At 36.3% G+C, this 12,584-nt stretch overlaps 1 protein-coding gene across 8 annotated transcripts in view; it reads left to right on the top strand.

Moving 5' to 3' along the window:
- The window catches only part of LOC112988498 (peptidyl-glycine alpha-amidating monooxygenase-like), a 148,078-nt gene that overhangs the window by 67,674 nt on the left and 67,820 nt on the right, over positions 1-12,584 (top strand). For all 8 annotated transcript variants that reach the window (XM_064500297.1, XM_064500299.1, XM_064500296.1 and 5 more), the window contains 2 exons: positions 2,736-2,793; positions 10,223-10,310. In XM_064500297.1, the coding sequence (XP_064356367.1) occupies positions 2,736-2,793; positions 10,223-10,310 (146 nt within the window). The remainder of the gene's footprint in view (positions 1-2,735; positions 2,794-10,222; positions 10,311-12,584) is intronic.

The following is a 12,584-nucleotide window of genomic DNA, read 5'->3' as shown; positions in this document are numbered from 1 at the left end:
AGGAAATACATTTAGGTTGATTTTGTGGGGTTATATCCTAGTTTCTCTGGTCTCAAAAAATACATTTGGATAGGGAGGAAGAGGAGATGACTTGCTGGGAAATAATATGGGCTGGCAGGCTGGAGCAGTAGAAGGGGGTGAGGGAGATGGAACGATACTGAGTGATGTGCAATTGTAGCAGTTCAGTGGTTTGCCTGTGCTGATCATCTGTAGGCTTGTTATGCTAAAGGAACTGCTGGCCAGGAACTAGCTGATATAAGGCAATACAAGTGATAGAGAATGGGGGGAAAGTAAAAAACTTAGATTTTTTTTTTCAGTTTCTTCTCCAGAGCAGCAGGTGTAACTGACTTTTTAGTTTTTCGCTCTCTTTAAAATCTGAACCTTCCTAAACACACATCAGATTACCTAAGAGCACTTTTCTAAGCTATACAACATAGAGTATTTCAGTATGAAAGAGGGAGGAGAAAGAACATGAAAGAAAAAAGTTTAACTGGGACAGTTACTACTTGTCAATGTATTAGAGCACTTGGTTAGAGATGCATCATTGATTTTCTGTAATAGCTAAGATAAATGAGTAGCATGATGCCTATTTTAATACACCTGCAATTTCCCATTAACAATTTTTGATTAAAAAATGAAAGAGAAGAAAATAAGAGTTGATCTAGGCTCTTACCTGTGCAGATGTTATGACACAAGGTATAGAATCTCATTTCATCACACCTATGTTAAGCCCTTATACCTTCTTCTTAACTAATTTAATTCTTATTTGGGCAAACAGTACTTTCCAAAAATACATCTAGTCCTTGTTTGTAGCCTAGACTGTCTCCGTTACTAAACTCAATTTATGATAAAAATAGAAAATCTACAATTTTATTACTACCACACTGCCAAGCATTGCTGCTGTTGACTTTCAAAGTTTGGGTATTGGGTCCTAAATGTGTGTTTTTTTTTTTTTTTTAATGTAGTTCTGAACCTAGAAAATAAAAAAGGTAGAATATTTCCTTTTCAGTTTCTTTGAAAGCTTTCAAATGTTCAACTTTCATTCTGTAAATGCATATATCTAGGGTACACAAAGCCATTTACATGAATTGTCTACTGACCTTTGCTCATCTTTCTCATCTTCTAGCAAAGAAACACAAAAAACTGCTTCTTATCTGTGTACATCACTGCTTTGTGAAATCACATACTGTTATCACCATTGTACCTGTCCTTCCCCCTCAGTCGCATCTAACTGTTTAAGTCTATTTACAGCATCCTGTTCTAAATTAGGTTTGAAGCTTCTTGTAGCAAGAACTTCATCTGTTTTGCACAAACCTTGTGAAAGTCCTATCAGATTTGCAGTTTGTGGATGTGCTATACCTGATGCAAGTACTGATGATCTTTTTTTTCTTTAAAAGCCTTAAGATTGAAAAAAGTTTAAAATAGTTAATAGTGAAGCTGTTACCCTGAAAGCCATATTGCTGGCCTTATAGATTACTCTGTTGCATATAAACACAACATGGCAGTGAACTAATTTCATTTAATAGAAATCCATATATTGTACAATATCTTCAGCAAAATGTCCTAGTAAAGCAGATGGTGTTCTAGATACTCCTGTAGGACCTGCTCTGCATTCAGGAGACAAAGATATTCATTGCTTGGTTTCAGGTAGTTCATATGCATTTGCAAACTGTAACTGTGTTGTACCAGCACATTACTGACTGTTTTGTTGATGGACGAAGACCACAGCATAAGAGCCTTTCAATAGGATTGCCCAGTTATGGTTTTACTGCTTTCAAGGACTGTATTTGGTATTGTGAGTTCTTTCCTAAAGAGTCATGGTGCTTATTCATGGAAAACCTGGATTTTCTTTGTGGCCGTTGGTCAGAGTTCACTGTGTTTGCATTTTAATTCATTCATCTTTTAATCCTGAAACACTGCTAGAGTTGACAGGTCGAACATTTTAAACTCAAGCCAAAAGCCTTTTAGCCAACCAAGGCAACTGTAGCATCTTGAAGACAGTATTCTTGATATGTTTTCTGCCTGGACTGCCCATTACACTATACCTATGGGGGATCATCTGTGCAGTTGCCCCTGGAAATTGATAGTCCTATATATTGTTCAAAGACAATCACAAATCAAATTAGTTTTTGTACTAATTCTACTCCTTTTCCTTATTTTAAGAGGTATGTGAAGTTTGTTAGAATGTCCGGTGAAGAATATTTTTGTTGATTGTAATTGGAGTTAGATGTGTTAATCAAAAATAAATATACTTCTGTGATTGCTGTTACAATGGCACAACATTTTTACATTTTTATGGGCTAGTTGATGTGGATCTTGGAATAGGGTGAAATACTGATTTAGGTAAAAATGTGTTTAGCAATTAAATGCCATTTCTTTTTAGAATGCAGTGAGCTTATAAATACTGAGAGAGTGGAGCATACCAATCTTGAGCAAATTAAATCAGAAGCTGAATAGTTCTTTTTGTTTTATATAGCATGCCCATTGATTTATCCTGTATATTTTTAACCATCAGGAGAGTGCTGTTACCCCCTTCAAATTTGGGGGTGGGAGCAGACTGTTTAACCACTGCAAAATAAATTCAGTGCTAAGTTTCATAAGAGTGCAATCTTCATACCAGTTTATTTAGTTTTACCACAGTCATCTTCAGAAAATGTACAGAATTTTGATGCTTCTGTTCATTCTAAGAATGCCTGATTTTTAAGGTAATTTCTGTTCTTTTGTGTCTTTAATAGTCTGATACCTACCTCTGCATGTCACTACCCCTCCTGGTGGATGATGAAGCCTATGTAGGTGAGTGTTGGTTGACTGGAAAAACCTAAGTAAGCCACTGAAGAGTGAAATAGAAGTTTTTTGTTTTTTGGGTTTTTTTTTGACTCTTTTCAACTTAATCTTTGCCTGTCAGTTTCTAAAATGCATTCATCATGACTAATGCAGAAACAAACTAGAGAGAGCTACTTAAAGTCGAGATAACAAACTGTGTCTGGAGAGATTCATGAGTAATAGTAGTTAAGGAGCTGCATGCAGATGCCTCTGGCAGCCGATACCAAACAGTCGCATTTGTAAAGTATTGGCTTTCTGTCTCTGGCTGGATGCTTAATTCCATTCTGCTGAGCAGACTGTTTATTTACCTGCTGGTATAGGCTGTAAATCCTCCACGCTTACAGTCAGTATTGAATGCAGTAAGATCTTACCTATTTCGGGGGAAAAAACAAAACAAAAACAATCAACACCTCTTCCCTCCCCTTTTTTTTAGTGTTGTGGCATGAATAAGATGACAGGCAAAGAACAGGATCCACTGTAATAGTGTGCCCGTGCTTAGGTCATATAGATCTGGAAAGCAACGCCATCTGTTCAGAAGGTGGTCTGGGTGCTCTTAATTTTATTTTTGCCTTGCTTACGAACATCCAGTTGTTTAGGTAGAGAGAAGGCTTGTGTATGGTTGATTTTACTGAAGGTAGTTTCACTATCATAACATACTATAGAATGAAATAAAAGAATACAGTGAAAAATATAGATATTCTTTTTCTCCTTTGACTCTGACAGTAAATTTTAGGCTATTGTCTACACATACAACAAATACGGTGGAAATCTTGTATAGTTTTTATTGTAGTATGTTATGAGACTATAGTTACACATGAATCTCCTTGCATAAACTGATATTTTAACCCAAAATAGTGTTTTGTTTACATTTGTATGGTGGTAACTAAGAAAAAGGGAGGGAAAAAAAGGTAAACTTTATTTGAAGCTTTCTATATATATATTTATTTAATAAAAGAGTCAGGCCCTAACTGCAATATTACATTTTGGCTATGAGCTTGGCCCTGGGAAGAAAGATTAGCATAAAAGGGATTGAGTGTTCAGTGTCTGATCGCCTATGGTTACTATGCAGTGTTTGCAGTGGACTCTTCTGCTTTTTTTCTTCTTTTATGTAATTCATAAAAAGGTGTACTAACCTGCTGTTTAAGCAGTTTATATTTAGTGCTTCATTGGGTTGCAAGAGTCCACAGTTCAAATCTTTATTAGGCTGCACATGTAGTTCTGTAATTTGGTGTTTAGCAGTATTAAATCCATATGAAATACTTTCAGTGGTATATACATCTAAAATGACCTACTAAAGAGTTTGCTTAAAAAAAGTGGAATTTGTGCAAAATCTGAATGTGACTTATGTGAGGCAACCCATTTATATTTCTGAAGACTGAGAAACTTTTAGTTTAGATGCTTATATGTTCTTCATCAGACTTTTATCAGGTTTAGTCACTGTTCCATTGATCACTGTGCTTGGGTACACGTAACACAAAACAATACAAGGTCTGCATGAAGAAACTGTTCCAGTTGTCAGTTGGAGTTTTGGGGAGAGCAAGAACTCGATTAGCAAATTAAAAAGAATCCTATTCTGTGGACATAAAGTTTTCCCGTAATAGCATTACTTAGAAACTTATATTTGTGTGTCCTAAAAACAGAACAAATAAAATTGCCTATGCTTTTTTTGGTATTTTCCAGGAAAACACAAGCATGTGGTTAATCTTTAGCATGTGATCAGTTCCATCTGACTTCAGTGAAATCACTGGAAAGTGATCTCAGTGGAAAATGATTTGTCAGATTGGAGTTTTTGCAATCAGCAGAAGTTGTGTATTGATTGGAAAGACTAGGCACAAACTTATCCAATTGTAGAATACATAAAAGTGCAAAATGACCTATCATAAAATACATGAATAGCAAATTAAAACTTCTCAGGAACGAAAATGGAGTAAGAGATTTTTACAGTACGTATCATCTAAGAAATAAGATGCCTAATGGAGTTTTTCCTTAACTGTTTCTTAATATCTTTAAGCATTGTGGAACTAATTATTAGCTTGCTTGCGTACCTATATTTTGTGTTGTTTAAATAAGCATAAAAGATTGATATACATAGAATGAAATCATTCTTTTTAAAATGGTAGCTTCTGGTTTTTTATCTGGTTTAAGCAGATTCTGCATTCACTGTATTTCCAATAAATAGTGTAAAAATACAAGGGAAATTATACAAATAGTCAATGTTACCTAAATAGGTAAGGCCTGAAAGAAGGATTTTTAACTTGGTTTTGTTTGGGAAACTGCTGTGTGTGAATTGACTTTCACTGATTACTGTTTTACTTTATGATAGAAGCTTCTGAAACTAAAAACACGAGCTTCTGTTGCTCTGGGTTGCTTTTCAGCCATCTACTGAGAAGACAGTATATGTTCTGAAGAGCTTGCACCATGAACAGCTGTGAATACACAGGATGAAAACAGAATAAGCATGGGAAGGGAAGGAGAAACACGGAGGGGTGAATTACCTGAGTGTGGGTGATGGGTCAGTGGTAGTGCTTAGAACAGGACCCACATTTTCTGCCTCCAGTTCAGGTCTTTGCATGTGGTGCTTCCAAGTAAATATTTTCTCATTTCTGTGATTTTTACCCTTTTCTATTTTATTTTCCTATTTTTCCCCCTTGTTGCGTATTGATGAAATTTAAATACCTTGGAAGAGGGAACTTCTTTTTAACATTGCGTGTGGCCAGTACTACATTCATTAATAAGTAGAAAACATTGTTAATTCAAAGCTCACAAATGTAAATTCCATAAAAATACTCAAAGAGTTATGGACAATTAGTTTTGTTATTCCACTGAGCATTTACAACCAGTAGACAGACAGTCATGCTTGCGCGGGGACAGAGGGTATAACTTTATGCCATACGTCTGGGGTAGTACTGTACCAGACTTGACCAACTTGTTCAGAATCAATTTTAAGGCTATGTACGTAACATTGCTTAGTTGCTTCTTTTGATAAACTGCTACCAACTAAAAGTAGGAGTAGAGCACGCTGGAGGTCTTTTTCAGGGATGCATCTGTACGTTTTGGCAGATGCTGTTTGTTTACTATATGAAATTCTTTAGTGGAGGGTCAAACTGTCAAGTTTGAGATTTCTGTTTGAACTAGCCTTTTTTCTGTTCCAAAAGGGCTGTAAATGCTGACAAAGCGGGGGGTGGGTGTTTGTTTGGGGGGGGGCTTTTTTGGATAAACTGTGCCACAGACTTAACATTAATGTTAGATACATACCTTTTGCTCCTCTAAAATGAAACAATTATGAATTTAATATGTAAAAGATATCAGTGAATGAGATTAATATGTAAATTTTTAAGGAAGTATGATTACAGTCACGTTTAAAAAAAAACATACCAGAATTTCTTCTTCCTCCTCGTGTTTGATTAGCGTATATGGATAAATAGCTAAACCAGAAAGTAGATTGAGTCTTTAATGGTGCAGGCTTTGATAAAAATCAGCTTTTGACTACAGAGCTGTAGTGATAGCTAAAGGGTGTTCTACAGATACTCATAAGAATCGAGTCTGACAGCAAGCCACTCAGCCAAGAAATTTGACTGTCATCTTCATCTCCTTACTTTCACTCACATGGCTGACCAGTAAATAAATGTCTTTTTCTTACTGACTGATGGTAAGTCCCTATCTGTCAAATTGTACTCTACAAATGAGAGGGAGCCTGTTACATTCAGCAGCACAGATGGTAGTAATTAGATGATTTATTGCTTCTCTTCCATACATGACTGTGGGATAGTTGTGGGTTTGTTAGCCTAGTATGGCTTATATAAACTTCCTTAATGTGTAGTAACAATGGCTTCACTGAACTGACGGTCTCTAATGTCTCTCTAATCCATTATACTGAACATTGATGTATTGATATATTTCTTTAAAGTGAATTTAATCATATTATCTAGAAGGAAGCCATTAAAAAAAGGGTGTTGACGTTATATGACTGAGTTGTTATTTGCAAAGATGAACATGTTAGAAATGAATTGGTTAAATACATAGTTTAACTAAACACTGTTAAGATTAAATTGATGTCCTCTTCATCCATTTCTGATCTGTTCATTCCTGTTTCTCACGGAGTTCATAATTCAAGTTAGGCAAGTAAGTCAAACCTTATTCCGGTTTAGTATATACACTAAAACTGTTACTCTTCTATCATATCAGTAATCACTTTATGCCACTTTTCCATGCATTAAAAAATAGGTTCCAATTTAAGTGACATCTGTACGTGAACAAACCTGAAGTGGAAGTGGTTTGGGGATTTTGTGGATTCCTTTTGCTTTTTGTTCACTGTTCTGATTTTTGCAAGTGTACACTACCATCTTAATATTTTCTGACTTAAAGCTTTGAAAATTAAAGTATCTGTGTTGAACTCCTCACGTCTGAGTCAAATTTGAGGTTCAGTCTTATTGTTGGAGCTTTGAGTTGGAGGCAAAAAAGCTGAAAGAGGAAGAACCTGTCTACGAGACTTTCATTGGTATTTTCCTGCTCTCTAGTAGTCCTTTAATGGCTTAGGATTTATAAGATACAAGTGGAAAGAGTATTTGCATGCCAGCAGTCTTTGGCTCATCCATTCTTTCCTTGTGATGCCGCATACCTGAAGATCTCACAAACTCTTTGATCTAGAGAACAATTGCTATGTAGTCCAGAGTTCTTGGAAGCCTCCAAGTGCTCTCATGTGCTGCCCGACGCCTATCCTACACGGTATACAGGTATTGGCTAATTGTCTGTATCTGTAGCTGTAAAGGAAAATAGTTTGTGTGGGCTGGTTGATTTGTTTTTGCCTTGGTAGTGACAAGTACTGCATTTGCCTTGAATTTCATGCTCATTTGTATGGTTCTATAGTTACAATGTCAGATTTTTTTTTTTTTCTTTTTAATGACGTTCTTTGACGACGCCCCCCCCCCCCCCCCCCCCATTGTGGAAGATTGATATAAGCCTGGGAGGGTTGCTAAGAAAATCACTATACAAAGAGAAGAATAACTGACTCTGCAGAGCGCTCTCAAGCTCACAGACAGACTGAGAGGTTTTTAAGACTCTTTCAGTGCGAATGATCAGATATGTGAGCTAAAACAGTTGTATACAAATATTTCACACACAAACCTAATTTTGCTTTAATTGGGGTGCATTATTTCCCATTAGTAGCAGTAGTAGTATTTTGTAACTTGTAATAAATTTTACAATAGTGTTTGAAGGTCACATCCATACACTAGAATGTTGTTGTAATGGATGCCGAGCAGAGAGAGCTAAAGCCTTCCTGGCTCGCTCATCCAACTAAGTACAAAAGAGGGCGTCAAAAGAAGCAATGAGACAGCATTGACCAGCATGATGGGCAGTGGCTTCGGCGGACGGGGGCCTAACCTTTAACGCAGCCTTTCTTCAAGGCTGTCCTTGTAGGTGTTACTTACAGTCCATTTCGTACAGGTGTCAGGTTCTGTGATAAAGATCATCATATTTCACATTTATGAACTGCTTATGAACTCCTTCAGAAATTTCATTTCTCACTTAAATTGGTAACAGCAGCTTAAAAAGCCTATAAACTAAGACAGAAAGTCCACACAAATGACACATTGTCTATCCCATGCAAAAGTTAGTCATAGTTTTGCTATTAAATATTAGTGATAAAAATGTTGAAACAAAAGGTCTTGCTGTAACACAGATTTGTTTTATGGCTATGGAATGAGCAGAATTTGCTGGTAGGGAAAAAAAATTACGTAGACTTTGGACTTTAGTTATACTGGCAAGCTTAGCAGTTCTGAATCCATTTTTAAGGATATGCAGTGTGCAGAATAACCTTGCTTCAGCCCTTCTTTTGGAGCATCTCTCCTGTGACCCAAAGTCCCAAAGGGAGGCAGGCAGCTTTCATCATTCAGCTCCTCCCACCTGCTTTAGCAAGCCTGCTGCTTAACAGGCTTTCAGACTGAATTTGCCTTTGAGCTCACATTGCCGATGGTTACAGCAGCTTCCCAGGATATATGGGTGCCCCTCTTATGTCCTCACACCCTTACAATCTACTGCATGCTGTATGTGTTCAAGCTAGAATTTGAGTTTTGTGCCGAAATTTCTGGCTGCTTTTCCTCATTTCTCACTGCACGCCTCGCCTTCAGAAAACAGGGCTAGAAACTACCCTGTTGTGGGTTTTTTGTTTTTGTTTTTTCCTTGTAAGACTGGGACAGTAATTCACATTGTCACTCACTTCAGGAACTCTTCCTCAGCTGTACTGAGAACATACCTCACGTACTGAGGGATGCAGATAAATCTGTGAACATTAGAATAGTGTTTTTGTGGTTTACAGCTTCATGGTCTGCCTATGTAAGGCTTTTACAAGAGCTAGAAGACACTCACCTTGTAAGTGTCTATGCACATGTAAGGCCAGGAGTGGCTCAGTTACCAAGTTTTGGAATTTCTGCTGAAGAATAAGGTTAAAAACCCTCCAAGGTCCATCCCTATCTCAAATGAAGGAAAACTCCTTCTCATTCCCTGTATCTGACATATTTCAGTATGAATAAAGGAAGTTATGATATAGCTTTTTTTATTTCTAGAAACACCGTCGTTGTACATCTGTAGTCAATATTATTACAGTATAATGTCAGTAACTTTTCTCCTATACTGAACAGGAGTACTAACATTTGAGAAGCAAAACTGGTGGTTTTGTGGCATCATACAAAGAACAGAGACGTTTGAATACTGAACATTCACCTTCATCCGAGTTTCTAGTAATGAGGAATATTTGGTCAATGTGATTGTGTTAACTTTAATTTAGTCTTGGTTTCCATTTCAAAGGAGTTCACATGTGAGTGAGAATACATCATAATACTTTTCTTTGGAACTTTTGTCCTAAGAATGTTGTAGCAAAATTTTGCTACAAGTGGAACATGGCAAGAAGACATCACTCCAACCAATGCATGGCTCTTAACTCTAAGTTACTGTTTCTTTGAATTTTTGATGGAGGCAAGAAATTAAAAAAAGAAGTAAAAAAAAGTACTATTCAGTCACCAGTGCAAATTTTGAAGCTAGTAGTCAAAAGACTGGTTATGCTAAAATTTGTTGGGTTACACTGAAATGTTTACTAAGTGTCATATTTAACATGGGAGAAAAATGCAACAGTTTTGTGTGGAAACTTGGATTTTTTTTATTTTTAATTATTAAATGAGATGTGATACTTTAGCTTGGCAGAAAGGCCATCGCGTAGAAATGTGTCAAAAGCTTGTAAAATTGTAAGTGGAACGCAGAAGGTAAATAAGAAGTGACTGGGGTACATGCTCTGTAACACTCCACACAAGGTGCAGTGATGGCACAAAATGTTCTTCCTTATGTAATACATGGTGAGAGTAAAGATAGCTTTTTTTTTTTTTCTTTTTATCATTTTGTCTTTCAGTTGACTTTAAACCTCATGCCAGCATGGACACTGTCCATCACATGTTACTCTTTGGATGTAATGAACCCTCTTCTACTGAAAGTTACTGGTAAGAGTTGCAGGCTTGTATTTATTATTGTATCTAACTTTTCCTGTATTGGTTGCCTCCAAATAAACCTTTTAAAGTGTCACTTTAAAAAAAAAAAAAGTGGAAAAACTGAAGGAAGAAGAAATGTGTAACATTCTAATCTTCCCACGCTTCTGTTTTGATAATTTTAGTTAAAGCTTTAAGAACTGTAACTAAAAATACATCAGCAATACTTCTTAAATATCACAGAATAATTTGGATGGTCTTTCTCAGTGTGATGGTCAGCATACGTTTTCCAGATTGTGTACGGATTATGTCTATATTCTGTGTTCTGTAGTGAATTCAAATAAATTGAAGAATGAAGTGTAGTATTCCAAAGAGAGAGGAAAAAAGACCATTTTTGAGAGAAAAGACCAAAAAAAATTACTACATTTGTGAACGATATGTTGGTGTATGCAGCTGTCAGACTTTTAGAGCTGTGATATATATGACTGTTATTTTGCAACACAGCATAGTCTTGGATTTATTTATTTATTTTTAATTGAGCCCTCTGTAAGGAAGGGGAAGTGGTCTGTTTTCTGCTTCTCGATGCATAGTTGACTATCTTAAAGAAGGTTTAAAGGTGCGTATTTCTGCCATAATTGCCCAAAATGAAGACAGTCCAGATGTTTGACAGGACCTGGAACTTGAGATGCCCTTTTTGCACTAACCTTGTGAATACTATTTCTAATTCAGAGCACTGAAACTCGAAGAGCTGTTCTGGCCTGGTACTACTGGATACCAAGAAATCTAGACTTCTAATTCATATTTAGAAGCCCAAATAAATGACCTACTTTTCAAAAGTGAATACTGAGAAGCTGTCTCTGCAGCTCTTGAGGAAATTAAGTTATCTGTGAGAATGGAAAAGCAGGATATAGCTTCTCCAAAAAAATTACCATGATGCTCAGTTGACAGCGAGTATAAAAATGCTAAGCTTTGCATATATTTATTCTAAGTCAAGTTGCCAGTTAACTTTAATGCAGCTGTAGCTCCTCTAATGAGATAAATATAGTTATATTTAGAAAAGATATTGTGCTGAATGAGGGACAAATATACGAAACTTCTGAAAGAAAAGAAACTTTGAGGAAAAGAAATATTCCTATTTGCAAAATTACTAGACACTAGCAGCATTTTTTTGTGTTCTGACAGACAAGCTAATTATAATATCTAGATGAAATTACAGCAAAAATATTGAATAATCTGAATGCAAGTGGTACTATTTTATAATTTTAAAGATGATGTTTATAATAAGCTTTTTTTTGGTTGCAGGAAAACTTTATCTCGTCCCTTGAGTCATGCTTGAGAAATCTTGTTTTATAGAAAAGACTTTGTAGACTGGGACAAGATGTAAAGTCTCTACTATTCCTAGGGAGTGGATGTGATTTAATTCTTGAAGTTAAGAATCTTCTACTGAGGACAGACTGTACCTTGGAAATATCAGTCATAAAGACTTCAAGAGACACTTCATAATCCAAATTCTAGGCAGTTCTGATAAACCAAAATCCATATCATAGTTTGCACATGGATGTGAATTGAAAACTGGAGTAGGATAGGGATATAAAGCATTGTCAAGTATTTGATTAAAAAAAAAAAAACATTCAGGGAGGCTTTCTTGGAATTGTTTCTGACTTTTGTATTCATCCTTCAAACAGTTTGGGTCGGCAGTCTCAGTAACCAAACTACCTCATTTCTTGAGTTCTTTGAAAGTAGCGATGTAGTTGCTTTTGGCTTTGTTCACCCATTCCATCTAGTATTTTTCCTCTGTTATGTTTTTCTGAGCAAGAGGTTCTGTACATTCCTTGTTCTTCTTATCTTTATTATCCCTAAGTTTACTAGAGGGTAGTTGCTAGTGCTAGCTTTAGACCAGAGACCTAGCTTCTTCTTCTATAGTTTGTCCTTTTCTGTGTATGGAGAAGTGTTGTATCAGGTGTCTAGAGGAAAATTGAGTTAAGAGCAAGCTAAAGAAGGTTCTCTGTGGCAGATGGTTTGGTAGTTAACTTGTCTTTCAAAGTGCCAAAACTGTGAAGGCAGAGGGAAGTTCACCATGCCACTAGAATAGATGTGAGGAGCCAAAGTGCTGAGAAGCTGCATTTGGGGTTAACTGGGTAGGTTACTGGTCCTTAAGAGGTTTGTGAGAGTGAACCTGTTGTGAAGCTTTACCGACGCTATAAAAGCTTATGTAACTTAATCTGATCTGTGGAACAATTTTAATACAGATTTTCTAATGCAGTTCTAAATTCTGAATTTATCTTTTAA

The sequence above is a fragment of the Dromaius novaehollandiae genome, chromosome W (genome assembly GCF_036370855.1).
Source record: "Dromaius novaehollandiae isolate bDroNov1 chromosome W, bDroNov1.hap1, whole genome shotgun sequence".
Taxonomy (NCBI): domain Eukaryota; kingdom Metazoa; phylum Chordata; class Aves; order Casuariiformes; family Dromaiidae; genus Dromaius; species Dromaius novaehollandiae.
Note: the sequence above shows the minus strand (reverse complement) of the source record. Positions and strands in the feature narration are given on the sequence as shown.